The sequence below is a fragment of the Syngnathus acus genome, chromosome 5, assembly GCF_901709675.1.
Source record: "Syngnathus acus chromosome 5, fSynAcu1.2, whole genome shotgun sequence".
Taxonomy (NCBI): Eukaryota; Metazoa; Chordata; class Actinopteri; order Syngnathiformes; family Syngnathidae; genus Syngnathus; species Syngnathus acus.
In genome coordinates, this window is record NC_051091.1 from 14,003,017 (window position 1) to 14,020,098 (window position 17,082).

Sequence of the window (17,082 nt, forward strand, 5' to 3'; positions counted from 1 at the left end):
CAGCCCTTCTGCTCCTGTTTGTCATTCACAACACACTTTCCACAGCGATCACAAATGCTTTAATGTCTATTGTTATGCAAATGTATATGCTAATGAATTGGTGCCAGTCTAGACAGCGCCAAGATGGCGCCAGTCGAGACGACGCCATCTTGGCTGACGCCATCTTGGATGGGGTATTGTTATGCTAATGTATATGCTAATGTGTATGGCGCCAGCCGAGGTGGCGCCATCTTGGCTGGCTGGCGCCATTTTGGCTGGCTGGCGCCATCTTGGATGGGGACATGTATGGGGCATGTATTATAGCAGCCAGATGTTGGTCCATCTAATTTGACATTCAATAGTTAGTGGGGTCCGTTCAATTGTTTGAGTTTGCGGGGTCGTAGTCGTCTCCGAGAGTCGAGTCATTAAAGCGTCGTCACAATCATTAGCTATAGCAGAGTGTTTTCGCGTCACATGACCCCATAGGCTTGGCCTTTTCTCCGCCAAGTTTGAAGTTAGTTTGGGACGGATGACCATCGATCATTTTGAGAAGACAAGCTCAGCTCTGATCAGCTGAGTCGGAGTGCGATGTAATGTTTATGTAATGTCATGCAGATATCATCGTTTTTGCCGATGTTCATGCACCCTTTGACGACGACTTCAGTGGAGTTTATCGAACACAATCAGACTACGGTGAGTCAGCCGTTCATCTATGGTAGCTAATATAAATGCGATTAGTTTGTGATTTATTTGATGTATGTAACAGATCTCGTAGCCGCAGCCATTAGAAAAATGAGCCGCTGACACAAGCTGATTTCGAAAAACAAGACTGTAGTACCGTAATTTTCGGACTAAATGTCGCTCCGGAATATAGGTCGCATTAGCCATAAAATGCACAATAACGTGAAAAAAAACATATATAAGTCACTCCGGAGTAGAAGTCGCATTTTGGGGGGAAATTTATTCGACAAAATCCAACACTAAGAACAGACATGAACGAGCAACAACAGGCTAAATGATAGGTATGCTAACGTGACATAAACACAAACGAAGAGCTGAGAACGGGCCTGACGTAACATTCAGAGTTATTAAAAAAAACTATTACGTAAATAACACGTTTATAAAACCATCTGTGTCACTCCAATTCATTAAATCCATTGATCGTCCTTTGTCAACAATGGGTGCGCGGCGCTGACGGCGCTTGCACTTCAAAATATTCCACAGGCCCATATAACGATATATATGTAAATTAGATATCAAATAACTATTATATAAGCAATAATATTATCAAACCATCTGTGCACTCTAAATCATTAAATCCATCGATCAAATTCCTCGTCCTTTGTCAACAACGCCGCGCATGCGCCCTGACGTCAGCCTCATCGTTATTCCACAGATCTAGTATATAACTATATTGTAGCATTAACAAAGTACAAGGAAAGACGTGGGTTTGGTAAACAGCTCTTTTTTTAACAAAACAAACTTCCAGGCGTGTGGCGGCGTGGACTTCCAGCCACGGAGGTGGAAGAGAGATCCATAGAATAGGACCGGGCATGCGTAAAAGCCATGACCGAGCCCCATCCACCGTCCCCGGACAGCCACCCGGCCGAGCGCCGGCCCCCGACTTCTATCCACGGAGGTGAAAGAGAGCTCCGTAGAGTAGGACTGGGCGTGCGTAAAAGCCATAATAGTTTTTCAAACCTTCTGTGTCACTCCAAATCCTTAAATCCTTCAAACTCTTCGTCCTCCGTGTCACTTAGAAACAAAGCCGCTAATGATGCCGGTAGTACGTGGGGCCCTTTGTCATCTTCGTCATCCCGTGATCAATCTTTGTCCTTTTTGTAAACAACCGCCGCGCCACGCCACGCCGCGCCACGCTGCGCTGCTGACGTCACTTGAAATTCAAATAACAGTAATCCCTTGCTACATCGCGGTTCGTTTGTCGCGGTTTCACTTTATTTATTTTTTTTTTTTTTTGAAAAGTTTTGAAAAAATTCACATACAAGTCGCTCCTCATTATAAGTCGCCCCCCCAACTATGAAAAAACCCGCGACTTATAGTCCGAAAATTACGGTAGATGTCTCTGGACGACATTTTGAGAGCCAGCGGAACCAATCGCATCAGAGTCACGTGCTACCATTGAGACCAATCAACTCACGCCCCACGCCAACCAACAGGAAGTTGTCACGAACATAGAGGTGGAGCCGGACGGATTCACGGACATAGAATTGGCGGACGCTTTATCTGCATACAAAGGCGTGAACCACCCTTACGAGTCGACAAACAAAGTTAGAGGTATTCCCTTCTCATTTTTTTTCTCTTTCTATGTTATTATTCGACTAGCTATTTTTGGTATTATAACGGTTTAACTGATTTTAAATATCTACTTCCAGTTAAGCGTCGTGACACAGGGCGAGGGGTTCAAAGAGGAAGGAGGAGGAGGGCAGCCGTCTACAACACGAGCCATCCAACCACCAGGGGGCCTGAGCCGGCACGCGAGGGTCATCACCATAAGAATAGGAGGCGTCCTCTTATGGTGATGACCCTCGCGTGCCGACAATTACCGCCGCACTTTACTCCGTCTACAACACGAGCCATCCAACCACCAGGGGGCCTGAGCCGGCACGCGAGGGTCATCACCATAAGAATAGGAGGCGTCCAGTAAAGTGCGGCGGTAATTGTATCTACAAAAGTCGATTACAAGAATGTTTTAGGGTTATACGCATCCTGACAAATTTGGCTGAATCAAGATAAGTCTGTTTTTATTTATTATTTTACTATTCCGTGTTGCTTCTGTTGTGTTTTTTTAATAAAGAAATATAATGGATCATTGTAACCTCTCGTCAGCGGAGTCAGATTTCCTAACAAACATTGATGAAATAGATTTGTAACCATTTTGTGAAACGGTTACAAACCAAAGAAGTGATACACATGAGCTAGATTTGTTCAGCATTAACAACAATAGTGATTTGTTATCAACCGATGCGTCTATGAGTCAAATATCAGATTTGCTCACGGGTTTCAACAATGTGAACAATGCTGTGTCAGGGGGAGAAACCCCCCTCAGTCCTGATATTCTTACCCATTTACAAGTTGTCATAGATGATCTGAACAATCAAAGTCTGAATGAAGGTAGACAGAGTGCTACACCGATCCCATCACAATTGCTAAACATGATAGCGGAATTAAATAACCAAGCTAATGATAACAGCGGACGTATCAGTCCTGATATTCCTGTTCAATTGCTAGCCATGATCAAAAATCTAAATACGCAGCTTTTGGTCGACCAGTTGACCGTTAAGCCTGTCGATTCCACGCCAGCTGTTATTGATGACAGCACACCAACATTTCAACACCAGCGTGACAACGGTTCTGTAATAACTGATGACATTCCACCAGCGTTTCAGCACATTCCTCAGCCTAACAACTGCTCTGTGATAATTGATCATGAAATAGATGTTATTGATGACAGCACACCAGCGTTTCAACACATGCCTCATCAACCTAACAGCGGTTCTGTAATAACTGATCAGCAGGGTGGTTCTGTTGTCGTCAATAGACGCCATTTCAATAATGTCGAGGTAAGGTGCCAGTTAAATATACCATCGCAAGCGAACATCAATGATTTTGCAACCTTTTACCTCCAGATTGAAGATAAAATAGATGATGTTATGCAAGAGGTGGATAGGCTAGCACAACCAGGTGATGTGATTCAGGTTGAGTTAGTGGGTGGTAATGATAGGGCTCATATCTACCAGCAAACGAGTGACATATACTCTATCAGAGCTAGTGTAACAGACATGCTTGAGCGTTTAGCCCAATCAAATACAGAGCTTCTGGCCGATGAGAGCTTAGAGCTTATTGTACAAAAATTCACTCCATTGCATGGTGGAATGCGTCGCAGGCTGGTGAACAGTACCAACAAAGAAATTTTGAGGTTGAAAAAACGACACTTACACATACCTCGTAATAAAGACAACAATCTATGCTTTGCTCTCTCCCTAACTTATCTGCTAAATGACACACGAACAACGAAACAGGCCACACGACAGGCACGGCTTTTACATGAGAGTGTGGGGTTGAATTGTCAAACACCTGTGAGTCTGGGGGATGTCCATAAATTTGAAAAAGTCCTCAAATGGAAAATAACTATAATGTACCGAAAAGAGGACTGTCGCCCCTTGACTTTTTTCGACACTCATTACCCCAAAACAGACCTTACACCTAGTCATTACTACGGCGTGAAAGCTATAGAGGCATTCGTTGGTCACGTGTTCTTTTGCAGACATTGCTACAAGGGGCATGAGAACTGGCAACAACACCATTGTGAAGGACACTGTAACATTTGTCTCGATCCGCGTTGTAAACAACGGCGGTTTAAACATGTTATCTGCCCAGATTGTAACAAAACTTGCCGTAATGAGGAATGCTTTACCAAACAAAGAGTTTCGAGCGACAAATCGTGTGAGCAACTGCTCCTCATACAAAAAATGCTTGCAATATAGTCTGCAATATTATGTGAAAGCTGATTTTGCCGGTGCTAAGCATCGTTGCCCTGTTAAAAAATGCGCAGTGTGTGATGAGATCTTAAATCAAGATGATGCCTTGCTGAATCCCCACATGTGCTACATTCAGCCCATCAAGCCTCAACCACCTTGCAAAAATGTAGTCGACTACGATTTTGAAACCTATGTAGATACAGATGGTTTACACAAACCTTTTCTTATCTTCTGTAAATCAAATATATTGGAGAAACAGTGGTTTGGCACAGATTGTGTTGACGAATTTCTCAGATTTTTTCGAAACCCACAGTTTAAACAAACATTTGTTGCACATAATGCGAGAGGTTTTGATTTATACATCTTGATAAGGAGAATGCTTGAACTAGGTATCAAACTTCACATTCTGATGCAGGGGAGTAAAGTTCTGTCATTTGTCGATTTAGACACAAAATCTTGATTCATAGTCTCGCTCTCATTCCTGACGATGCCTCTAAGTGCGATGCCTATGGCCCTGGGGTTTGAAGATAAATCACAGGGTTATTTTCCACACAAATTCAGCTCTTTAGAACATCTAAACTACGTGGGGTGTCACCCTGACCCTACGTACTACGATATCGAGCGAATGTCACCCTCTCAACGAGCTAAGTTCGATGAATGGTATGGCAAAGAAGCTAGTGGTGTGTTCGATTTTGCTAAACAGGTGATAGCCTACTGTGAGAATGACGTTGACCTGTTAATGCAGGGGTGTGAGAAATTCAGGAGTGAGTTTTTTGAGGCCACTGGAACAGACACATTCAATGCTGTGACAATAGCCTCTGCGTGCATGAAGGTTTTTCGCGCTAATTTCCTAACCCCTCAAACATTAGCCATTACACCTTCAGACAACTATATGCGTCAGTACAAAGCTTTTTCGCATGACGCTATTCAATAACTGCAATGGATCATGCATAGCCAGAATATTCACATTAGGCATGCATTGAACGGAGGTGAGATCAAGATAGATCTCACTGATCTCACAAATCATCAGGGTATCCAACTAGACCCTTCCAAAATTGCTGTAAACCAGGGATACTGTGGACGGGTATACTGAAATTGGGGTGTAAAAAAAGTGTTTGAGTATTTTGGTTGTTATCACCACGGCTGCGCAGAATGCTACGACCTCTCTAAAATATGTCCGACAACAAAACGCCCCTTTCAGGAGAGGTTTGATAACACCCAAAAGAAAGTTCAGGGACTACAGCTTACACAGGATGTGCACCTTGTAATTATGTGGGAGCACGAATGGTTGCAAATGAAAAAGGTGAACATAGAGGTGAAGGAATTCCTGAAAAAAGCCAAATTTCCTACAGCGCTCAAGCCAAGGCAGGCCCTCTTTGGGGGTCGAACAAACGCATTTGTTTTAAGATACACAGCAGAACCTGACGAGCGTGTGCTGTATGTTGATGTGACGTCATTATACCCTTTCATCAATAGTACAGGCATCTACCCCATCGGTCATCCAACGATTATCCACGGTGATTTTAAAGACCCCAGGTCGTATTTCGGTTTCATCAGCGCCACGGTCAACCCACCCCGTGGTTTGTATTTTCCTGTTTTACCCTTCAAAACAGCTAAAGGTAAACTCGTCTTCACACTGTGCCGTACATGCGCTGAGCTTAACAACCAGCAGACAACGTGTACACATAATGATGATCAAAGATCATTAACAGGTGTTTGGACAACCCCTGAATTTGTTAAGGCACTTGACCTCGGCTACACGGTTGCAGATATTACAGAAGTATGGCATTACGCAAGAGCGAGCGACACAATTTTCCGTGATTATGTACATGCGAACATTTCTAAAAGGTAAACAGGAATCTTCAGGTTATCCGGCTCACGTGGTCAATCAGGCTGATAGAGAAAGATACATAGAAGGGTATGCAATTCATCAGGGTATCCAACTAGACCCTTCCAAAATTGCTGTAAACCAGAGAAAAAGACAAGTTTCAAAACTCTGTCTCAACAATCTATGGTGGAAACTCGCGCAGCGTGAGAACATCCATCCATTTTCTGAACCGCTTAGTCCCCACGGGGGTCGCGGGAGTGCTGGAGCCTATCCCAGCCGTCATCGGGCAGTAGGCGGGGGACACCCTGAACCGGTTGCCAGCCGATCGCAGGGCACACAGAGACAAACAACCATTTGCACTCGCACTCACACCTAGGGACAATTAGGAGTCTCCAATCGGCCTACCAAGCATGTTTTTGGGATGTGGGAGGAAACCGGAGTGCCCGGAGAAAACCCACGCGGGCCCGGGGAGAACATGCAAACTCCACACAGGGCGGGCCGGAGGTGGAATCGAACCCGCACCCTCCTAACTGTGAGGCGGACGTGCTACCCAGTGCCCCACCGAGCCGCCAGTGAGAACATGACAAAGACAAAAATTGTGACAAAATCCGAGGAATTTTTTGAACTTCTGTTTTCAGGTCTGTACGATGTAAAATTCTTCCACTTCATTAGCGAAAAGCGTTCGATTGTACAGTATTGTTTCAACATAAACAATGAGATACCTGCGTCAAAAACATCAAATGTGGCTGCAGCGTGTTTCACAACAGCCTATGCACGTCTGAAAATGTACAGCTATTTAGAAATTTTACAGAGGAGAGTTCTTTACACCGACACAGACAGCCTCGTGTACACGGTGAAACCGGGCGAAAGTGTTCTCCCTCTAGGGGATTATCTGGGTGACTTGACAGATGAGCTATCGAATGACAGCATTTTAGAATTTGTCTCAGCAGGGCCAAAAACATACGCTTACAGGACGTGGGAGACAGGTCACACAGTAATGAAGGTGAAGGGGATCACAAAACTCACGAGAGCGGTCAGAGCATCAATCTCGATAGCATGCTCGGTTTGGTTCAGGGGTACATCGACACAGCAGGTGCACACTCAGATGTGCTATACGCCCCTCAACACAGCATTGTTCGCGATAAGAGTAGGTTTCATCTCAGAAGCACGTCATTTTCCAAGCGGCTTCGTGTGGTGTATGATAAGAGAAGGCTGCTAGAGCGATTTTTCTCTATCCCTCTGTGCGTGCGTGCGTGCGTGCGTGCGTGTGCGTGTGTGTAAATGGCTTTTAACCAGATTGAATTTAACCCTACATTAGAACTTCCCTTTTCATCTTTAGTAGCCGGGCCTTCAGGTTGTGGCAAGACTTTCTTTGTAAAAAATCTATTGGAAAATCCTGAACATGTTATGAGAAAAAAACCTGATAATATTGTCTGGCTTTATACTTCATATCAGCCAATGTACGATGAGCTCAAAAACCTAAATAAAGACATCATTTTTATCAAGGGACTGCATGAATCTTTTGATGACGAGAAGTTGTTCCCGCCACAGCAGCAGCATCTGTTGATTCTGGATGACATCTTCCAGGCTTCGGATAATCCGGAAGTGGTTCGAATATTCACCCAATATAGACATCATAAAAATGTAAGCGTTATAATGCTAACACAGAATGTATTCCATCAGGGTAAATTCAGCCGTACTATTAGTTTAAACAGTAATTATTTGATTTTGTTCAAAAACCCCCGCGATAAATTGCAAGTGAACGTTCTGGCGAATCAAATTTGTCCCAACAACCGGAAGTTTTTCCTGGAGTGTTTTGAGGATGCTACAAGGGAGCCGCACGGGTATTTAGTAGGGGTGTAAATCGCGGGTTTTGTCACGATACGATATCATATCGATACAAAGAACCACGATACGATATTTGCCGATATCTTAAAGCCTGCTGTGATTCATTCACGATACATCACGATATAGTGCTCCACGATCGATATTTAAAAAAAAAAAATTTTTTTTTTAAATAAAAAATATAGAACAATATCCTGATTTATAACAATTCATACGCAAAATCAACAAGGTACTGCAAACTCTTTATTTAGGAAATTACAAGAGTATTGTAGTATACAAAGTGCTTATTTTAACACTGAACTTTATCAAATCAAATAGTGTCATCTACCAACATGAGATCCGCCCCCGCGGCCATTGCAGTGTTGTGGTTCCCGATCATTGTGGATTGGTCAACAATGAGATCCGCGTAGCCCGCAAAATCACAGTCACTGGTTACCATGACCTGTGGCTCTGGAGTGAGCATGTGAGCAACGTCATCGAGCGTTAATGGTGGCAAGTCCATACCCCATTTCCGGGTATGGTGCGCATGCGCTGTCAAACAGCTCGATGGCAGGAGACGAAGACCAAAGTTCATGCTGCTCCACCCCAGTTGTTAAGCAGCTCTCCCCGCCATACCTTGGGCTCACAGGAAGGGTTGCAGGACTCTCAAACACCTCAAAGGTTGATGATGAACCTCTGAAGAGACGGTCGACTCGCTGATCATCGTAGCACAGCGATGGTAGCTGTAGCATCGGTGATAAGATGGCGCTCACCCCGTCAGCTGTCGGTGACGTCGTGACGCTCGCTCCGGCTGTAGGCGTTGGCAAGATGTCGTCAAACCCCGCTGGTGGTGACCACGCTACAGCCGCCGCTGGTGGTGACCACACTGCAGCCGCCGCTGGTGGTGACCACGCTGCGGCTGGTGGTGACCAGGCTGCAGCCGCCGCTGGTGGTGGTGATTCTGTTGCAGCCGATAAGGCGGATCTCGACCCCTCAGCCGGCGCGTTTGGTCGTGGAGATGCGATGAAAGCTGTGTCGCCCAGGTTTGGGTCGGCGCCAGAGTTGTCAGGGCTCGACCAGAGTGTAATTGTACAGTGCGGTACAGTTTGCACACCTCTAGAAAGCTTTTCTCCCGGCCCGTTCTCCACAGGTGGAAAACTTGGTAAAAGTCGTCTGGCGGGTCTTTTTTGAGCCATCTTCTTCTCTGATGTGTAGAGCGATCTCTCTCTCTCTCTCTCTTGGTGGTAGTTGTGAAGGCTGGGTCCAAAAGCCCACTCTTATACAGTTTAGACAGGTATGCTAATGACTACAACCCCACCTTTCTGTGACACTAGGTAAAAGGAGGGGGGCTAGGGACGGTCGTACTAAAGAGGTGTGAGGAGGACGGTTTGGGGGAGTTTAAAGTTATTTTTTAATAAGGGTTAATCTAAAGTCAATTTCCGTTTCACTCCGATGATGTCTGTCCAGACACGGCTAGATAGAAAGAGTCCCGTAATGCTGTCACCAAATGCTTGCATCCGTTTATACCATTCTGAAAGCGGTACATTCACTATTGCTTGAAAAACTCCACATTCGCTATTAAACACTTCTAGCGTCAGATACAGTAGATCGATTACCTCTCCAACTTCTGCTCCATCAACAGTTTGAGGAGAAACTTTAAGCCGGAAAAACATCTCCCGGTCGCTGTAATTCTTGAAACCCACATTGTGTTCAGCTCACCTTGTAATCCGTATTTATCGAGATATTCAGTCAAAACCTCGGGTAGGAGTTGATTTAAAACACCCCAGTCATTTGAGTTCTACGAACCATATGCGCTGGCTGCCTCACAGTTGTTGGCTGGTCCAAAGCCCCCTTCGTTTCTCTTGAAGAAAGATAGCTCGCCGACCTCATAAAAAATTTAAATCCCCGCAGTCTCCGGTGTTAGATACCAGTTTTGCTCGAGTTTTTCTGTAGGAGGCTGTTGCATACACTTAAATACATATGTTTTTTCCTAGGCGCATCTAACAACCCATCAGGGCCTTTACCGCAAAGGTGAATACTGACCGGTGTTTCCGCTATCATGATTTGAGCTTCAGGTTTGCAGTTTAACTCCAGAGCTTTATCTTAGCTTTTTTCTGTGAACTAGCCGCTCGACACTCTGTCATAATATAGCCACAGCAGGTCCGGCCCCCCTCTCAAACCACACCTCTGTGTATCACGTGTTTTTAGTCAGGACATGTTTTTAACTTAGACAACTTTCATAAAACTATCTAAACAAATTGTAACATACAAAATATGCTGGAGGCACATCAAATATACTGAAATATAAGGCCTCCAGAGGCCTTCATCTGTCTCCCTCCATAATTAAATGCCCCCAACACCTGGTCTCTTTCTTTCAGATGACTTCATCAGCACATTGACGGCGCTTTAACGACTCGACTCTGAGACGACTACGACCTCACCTCAAACTATTGTATCTCAAATTAGGTGTACCAACACTTAGCCTTTCTCCCTCAGATACCTTTTTCAACAAAATTACACATAGACGACTCGGAGTCAGTAAATGCCGGCTCTCTAACGACTCAACTATCGGAGACGGCTACGACCGCCCCACAAACTATTGTATGTCAAATTAGGTGCACCAACACCTGGCCTATCTTGTTCAGATGCCTTTTTTCAACAAAAATTGCACATAGACGATTCGGAGCCAATAAATGCTGGCTCTTCAACGACTCCACTCCTGGAGACGACTACGACCCCGGCTTTCTCCCCCCTTGACCCCTAGACGCATTGGTTGATAGCAAATCAATATCGTTGTTAATGCTCAACAAATCTAGCTCAGATGTATCACTTCTTTGATTTGTAACCGTTTCACAAAATGGTTGCAAATCTATTTCATCAATGTTTGTTAGGAAATCTGACTCCGCTGACGAGAGGTTACAATGATCCATTATATTTCTTTTTTTAAAAACACAACAGAAGCAACACGGAATAGTAGAACGCAAACTCAAACTACTGAACGGACCCCACTAACTATCGAATGTCAAATTAGGTGTACCAACATCTGGCTGCTATAATACATGTCCCATACATGTCCCTATCCAAGATGGCACCAGCAAGCCAAAATGGCACCAGCCAGCCAAGATGGCGCCGCCTCGCTCTGCTATAGCTAATGATTGTGACGACGCTTTAATGACTCGACTCTCGGAGACGACTACGACCCCGCAAACTCAAACTATTGAACGGACCCCACTAACTATTGAATGTCAAATTAGGTGCACCAACATCTGGCTGCTATGATACATACATGCCCCATACATGTCCCCATCCAAGATGGCGCCAGCAAGCCAAGATGGCGCCAGCAAGCCAAAATGGCGGCGCCTCGGCTGGCGCCATACACATTAGCATATACATTAGCGTAACAATACCACATCCAAGATGGCGTCAGCCACGATGGCGCCGTCTCGACTGGCGCCATCTTGGCACCGTCTAGACTGGCACCAAACTCATTAGCATACACATTTGCATAACAACAGACATCAAAGCATTATGCATTCTATATTTCTCGAGCCTACACCTGTTGAGAGCGCGGCGAGACAAGCACGAAGCGAGGAGGTGTGCTTGCGGAGATCATAATCGAGGGCGAGCGTTGAGTCGGGATGGGTGGCGAGCAGGACGTGGTCAGGACGGGCAGCTGGCAAGACAAGGCGGGTAAACAGGCAAAGCAGGTCGGCACCGGGAGTCAGACGGTGAGACCGCAGTAAGCATCACGGGACAGACTGACAGAGAGTGCTCTGCTGGCAGAGCTTAAATAGCCCAGTAAACAAGCCAGCAGCAGGTGTGCGTGATCTGGCTGATTGGAGGGGTGTGGCAGTGCGCGTGTGACAGGTGGAGTTACCGGACTGACTGACAGACAGTGTGATCGTGACAGTATGGATGGTTGAGCTTATCCTGTTAACTTTTCTGCTCTTTTCATAACCCTCTGAAGTGCCTTCTGGTCAGCAACATGACAGCTACCAGACTGAGAGACTGCAGGTGAGAATGCTCTCAATGGCACCTCTGGAGAAGATGGTGAGTGACGGGGGGGGTCGAGAGAGAGACTGGCTCTCCTCATCCTGCGTAGGAAGTGTAGACGTTGCTGTGCTTTCTTGACAAGAGAGGCGATGTTGGCCAAGTCAGGTCATCAGTGATGTGCACCCCCAGAAACTTGGTGCTCTTCACTGCCATTGATGATAAGAAGGGTGTGTGGCTTGTGGGTTTTTTTTCCTAAGTGCAGTTATTTATCTTGTTCTTTTGACAATGAAGTGTAGGTTGTTGATATCACACCAGTTGATGAGATGATGTACTTCCTCTCTGTAAGCTGAATCATCATCATTAGTGATGAGGCCCACTACTGTTGTATCATCTGCAAAATTGATGATGTGGTTTGAGTTGTGTCGGCACAGCAGTCATGGGTCATCAGGGTGAATGAGCAGAGGGCTGAACACACACCCCTGGGGACCCCGGTGTTCATGATGGTGGTCTGTGAGGATTTATTGCAAACTCTCACTGTGGTCTGTTGGTAAGAAAGTCCAGTAGCCAGTTGCAGAGTGAGGTGCTGATGCCTATGGCACTGAGTTTGTGTTCAGTGTTACCCTCGCAGGGTTGAGGAGTGGGCCTGTAGTCTGTTAATGACTACATGCCTTGCCATAGGCGTCTGGGGCCTTTTGTGTCAGTGAAATGAGATTGATTTTCTGTTCATAGGCATGCTAGGCTGCTCTCATCCCCCAAGTCAAGTTAGCCCTCACTGATCTGAGTTCTTCCCTGTCGCCAGACTTGAAAGCAGAGTTCAGTGCTCTCAGGAGCTCATGTACGTAGTTAAAGTTAAAGTCCCAATGATCATCACACACACATCTGGGTGTGGTGAAATTTGTCGTCTGCATTGAACCCATCCCCGTGTGATTTTCTAGGGGAGCAGTGAGCAGCAGCGGTGCCGCGCTCGGGAATCATTTGGTGATCTAACCCCCAAATTCCAACCCTTTTAGTATGTACCTCCCCGATGAACCGGGGTTTGTCGTTTGCCCTTATGGTGATGTGTTTTGTGACAGTCACATCTTCCATGCATTTGGATGTATAACCTGTCACAGACTCAGCCATGGTCTCAAATTCCACTGTTACGCCGACGATACACAATTCTACATCACCACTAAAACAATCTCCCCTGCCATCCTCTCCACCCTCACTTGCTGCCTCACAGGATGACTCAAAACCTTCTCAAACTAAACAGTAACAAAACGGAGATCATCATCTTTGGTCCTAAATCCAGCCTCCCCACCTACCAGAACTTCATACTCTGTATTGACGGCCACTCTGTCACTCCCTCCCCCCTAGTCAGAAACCTTGGAATTTATATGAACCCCGCACGCTCCTTCAAACCACACATCAACCACATTACCAGAACATCCCTCTTTCACTTACGAAACATTACACGCCTTCGACCCTCTCTTTCCACCCCTGCGGCAGAAACATTAATTCATGCATTTATCACCTCCAGACTGGACGACTGCAATCGCATCCTGTATGGTCTCCCCTCAACTGTCCTTCAAAAACTACAATATGTTCAAAACTCTGCTGCCCGACTGCTCACCCGCTCACCCTCCAGACAGCACATCACCGGACCATTGGGGATAGAGCCTTTGCCATTGCTGCCCCCACTCTCTGGAACTCTCTCCTCCTGACCATTCGTAACGCTGCCCCCTTGCACTCCTTCAAACGCCATCTCAAGACCCACCTCTTCAACTCTGCATTTGACACCTAACTCATCGTGTGTGTGTGTGTGTGCATGTGTGTGCGTGTGTGTACGCAATTATGCGTGAATTTTTCTAAGTAAAGCGGCTTTGAGTACAAAGAAAAGCGCTATATAAAACCGATCTATTGTTATTATTATTATGGACTGTTATGTTGACACACTGGTGTCAACTGGTGGTGGTGGCGGCCTCTCTGAAGACATTCCAATCCCTGCGGTCAAAACAGTTTTTTAGTGCTGAGCTAGCCCCCTCTGGCCAAGTACTAATTTGTTTCACAGAAAGTTTACATCTCGTTAGCAGTGTTCTGTAGGTTGGAATGAGCCTGATGGCGAGATGATCTGAGTTTCCTAGGTGGGGGTGGGGGACAGCTCTGCATGCCTGCTTGACATTAGTGTATACCTGCTTGAGAATGTTTCCTCCTCTGGTTGTATACACATATTTGTGATTGTGGGGGAGTACTGACTTCAATTTGGCTTGATTAAAATCGCATGCAATTATGTTGGCAGCATCCGGATTGGAGTCCTGCATGGAGCTCACAGACTGATACAATGTGGAAAGTGCATTCTTTGTGTTTGCGCTTGGCGGCAGATATACAGCTGATATGGTGGCGGCTGAAAATTCTCTCGGCAAGTATGTTGAAACTGCTATGTCTGCTCGAAGCTACAAAACAGAAAATGTAGAATTCCACCAAACTAAGTAGCGTGTGGGTTTTGAGAGCTTTTCCTATTCCTCAAGTGTCCGAATGTTATTAGACATGCAGCTGCAACAGTTCCTGTAGAAAAAAAAGAAAGGCCTCCCACGCAAAGGCTCATGGGGCGGCCGTACGAATAAGGTGGATAAGAAATTAAATCTCCAATGTGCCAGAGGTGATATTAAATCATACATTTTCTTCTGGTTAATCGTGGAAATATCATGATCAGAGTATTTTAAGTTCGAGCATGTATACATTTTATTTATTTTAAAAAAAAAGTATTTTTCAGCTGAGCCGCTTCTGGAACAGCAAATAATCGTACAATTTCAATTCTTGAAAATTTACACGAACTATGTATGACCCCATAGCTGCAATTATTTCACATTTGAAAAAGAAATCTCACCAAAATTGAATAAACACAGGCTAATAATGTCACTGCATTTCATTTTTGTGCTTCTTACAAGACATCATTGGCATGGACAAATAACAAGCAAACACATTTTTGTCTTTCATCCAAATAAGTGATATTGGATCACCACACCTGATGATCTCTTACAGCACTAGGGGACGCCAGAGGTTATGATAGCTTGAGGAGTCGAAAGCCTGATTGAATAAAACCGCACTCAAGTTGCAAATGTAGCGACGGTTACGACCAGGCGCAGCCAAAGCCCGAACGTGTGGGCGGCCAGCAGCAGATGGATGGCTCGGCGGCGCCAGCCTTCTCCAGGCCATCTTCGGCCTCGTCCGAGACTTCGCCGCACGACGGCTGCGTGGTTTCCACCGACCAGAACGCCACTGGCACCTAACGGACACACACCACCTTTCATATGCGCTAATGCATGTGTAGCGTGTGTGGTGTGTATGCTCACCCTGAGCTGCATGTCGCTAATCATGGCCTCCAGTCGGCTGAGGTGTTGCTGAAGGCCCGCGCCCCAGTGGAGGTCTTCTTCGTCGGAGTCCAACCGGGGTGGCTGAACAGAGCCCGTCCTCTCGGTCACACCCGTCATGCCGTCCAGACAGCCTGAAGGTGGCATCATCGTTGGTCTACCAATCACGGTGGGCAAGTGAGCGGTACCGACCTGCGTTGATCAGTGCACGCCGGTCCTTTTGCTGGCCCAGCGGGAAGCGTCCGATCAGGTCGGCGGCCTTGCGCAGGTCCCGCAGGAAGTTCTCTGCGGCGGCCAGGAAGTGGACCCACACGCGCTCCAGTGCTTGCCGCTCCGCCGAAGCACCGGCACCCGGCGGGCCCGAGTCGCAGTCAGATAGAAGATGCATGAGATGGCGGGACAAACCTCCGTATCAAAAAACAAAAAACAACAAAGCCGAGTAGTCAAATGTGAAGGCACGCTCTTGTTGCCGCATGACGGGGCTTTGCTTAGAAATGAAGGAACGACTCGGGCTGCGCGAGCGGGTGAATCTCTTGCGAGCGAGCTGTGCCTGACTGAGTCCCTCTGCGAGAGAGTTGCGCGAATGAGTATGTGAGAGGGGTCCTATGCCTGCCAGTCAGTGAATATGCGCAAGAGGGTGTCCGTGCTCGTGTCACCGTTGGCGACGTCTGCGGCCAGCGTCCTGGCGTGTGCCATCTCGCTCCTCAGGAAAGCACAATCGGCCAAGCTTCCCAGCGATGCCGCCAACTGCTGGAAACAGGAAGTGAGGTGCACCAGCGTTTGGAAACAGGAGGTGACCCCCACCAGCGTCTCCTGGCTGCCGTCGTGACGCTCGTTCATGATGACCTCCGACCCCTGTGACCTGTCCCCATCAGTGGAAAGACGACAAGACCTCGGCCAGATGCAATTTGGAAATTTGGCCTCTCTGAGCGAGAGGATGTCTTCCATCATCTGCAGCCCTGCACCAAATTCCTTGAGGACCAAACAAACAAAGAAAAGCGCTAAGATCAAGCACTAGCGAGCTAGTTACCTGGGGCATGTGACGCAGGTGCAAGTGAGCTGCTCCTCTGCCTTCCTCTTCTCCTCCTCCTCATTCTCCTCCTGCTTGTTTTGTTGTCCTCCTTCTTGGTCTCCGGGGTCACCGGTCGTCTTGACGATGGGCGCCGCTAGTGAGCGTTTGATGCAGGTGACTAATTAGCCCCCCCATGGATAAGATTGGAGCAGGAGTCCAAGAGGGAACGCTTCCTGCTTTTTATTCACTCTTCATTCTCATCATGTTGTACACAAATGTTGGCTTAGCTACTAGGCTAGCTTAGCAACAGGTCCCACAACATTTTTTTTCCATTCGCCATTAACCAGGTAGGCTCTCTTCGTGGGCTTTGGAGAGAAGCCCAAACTTGTTGTTTTTTATTGACTCCTATGTTTTTCTCACAAAGGAACAAAAAGCATTGATATTTTTCATCTCATTATTTGCCTGCCCCCCCCCCACACACACACGATTAATTCTTCCTGAATTAGCTTATTGTTTTGTTTTATTTATTATTTTATTCAGAATATTCAAATATTACAAATAATACAGAGCTTTATGTACTTTATCTCAGATAAAGTC

General features: G+C 46.3%; 1 protein-coding gene across 1 annotated transcript; it reads right to left on the reverse strand.

Annotated features, from left to right (window-relative positions):
• Positions 1-14,836: 14,836 nt before the first annotated feature.
• zgc:109913 (regulator of G-protein signaling 9-binding protein) lies at positions 14,837-16,553 on the reverse strand. The gene is made up of 4 exons (XM_037252658.1): positions 16,130-16,553; positions 15,666-15,878; positions 15,456-15,607; positions 14,837-15,388 (listed from the first exon to the last, which is right to left on the reverse strand). Exons 1-4 carry the CDS (start codon positions 16,422-16,424, stop codon positions 15,233-15,235), a joined length of 816 nt encoding a protein of 271 aa, XP_037108553.1. The 5' UTR covers positions 16,425-16,553; the 3' UTR covers positions 14,837-15,232.
• Between the last annotated feature and the right edge of the window lie 529 nt (positions 16,554-17,082).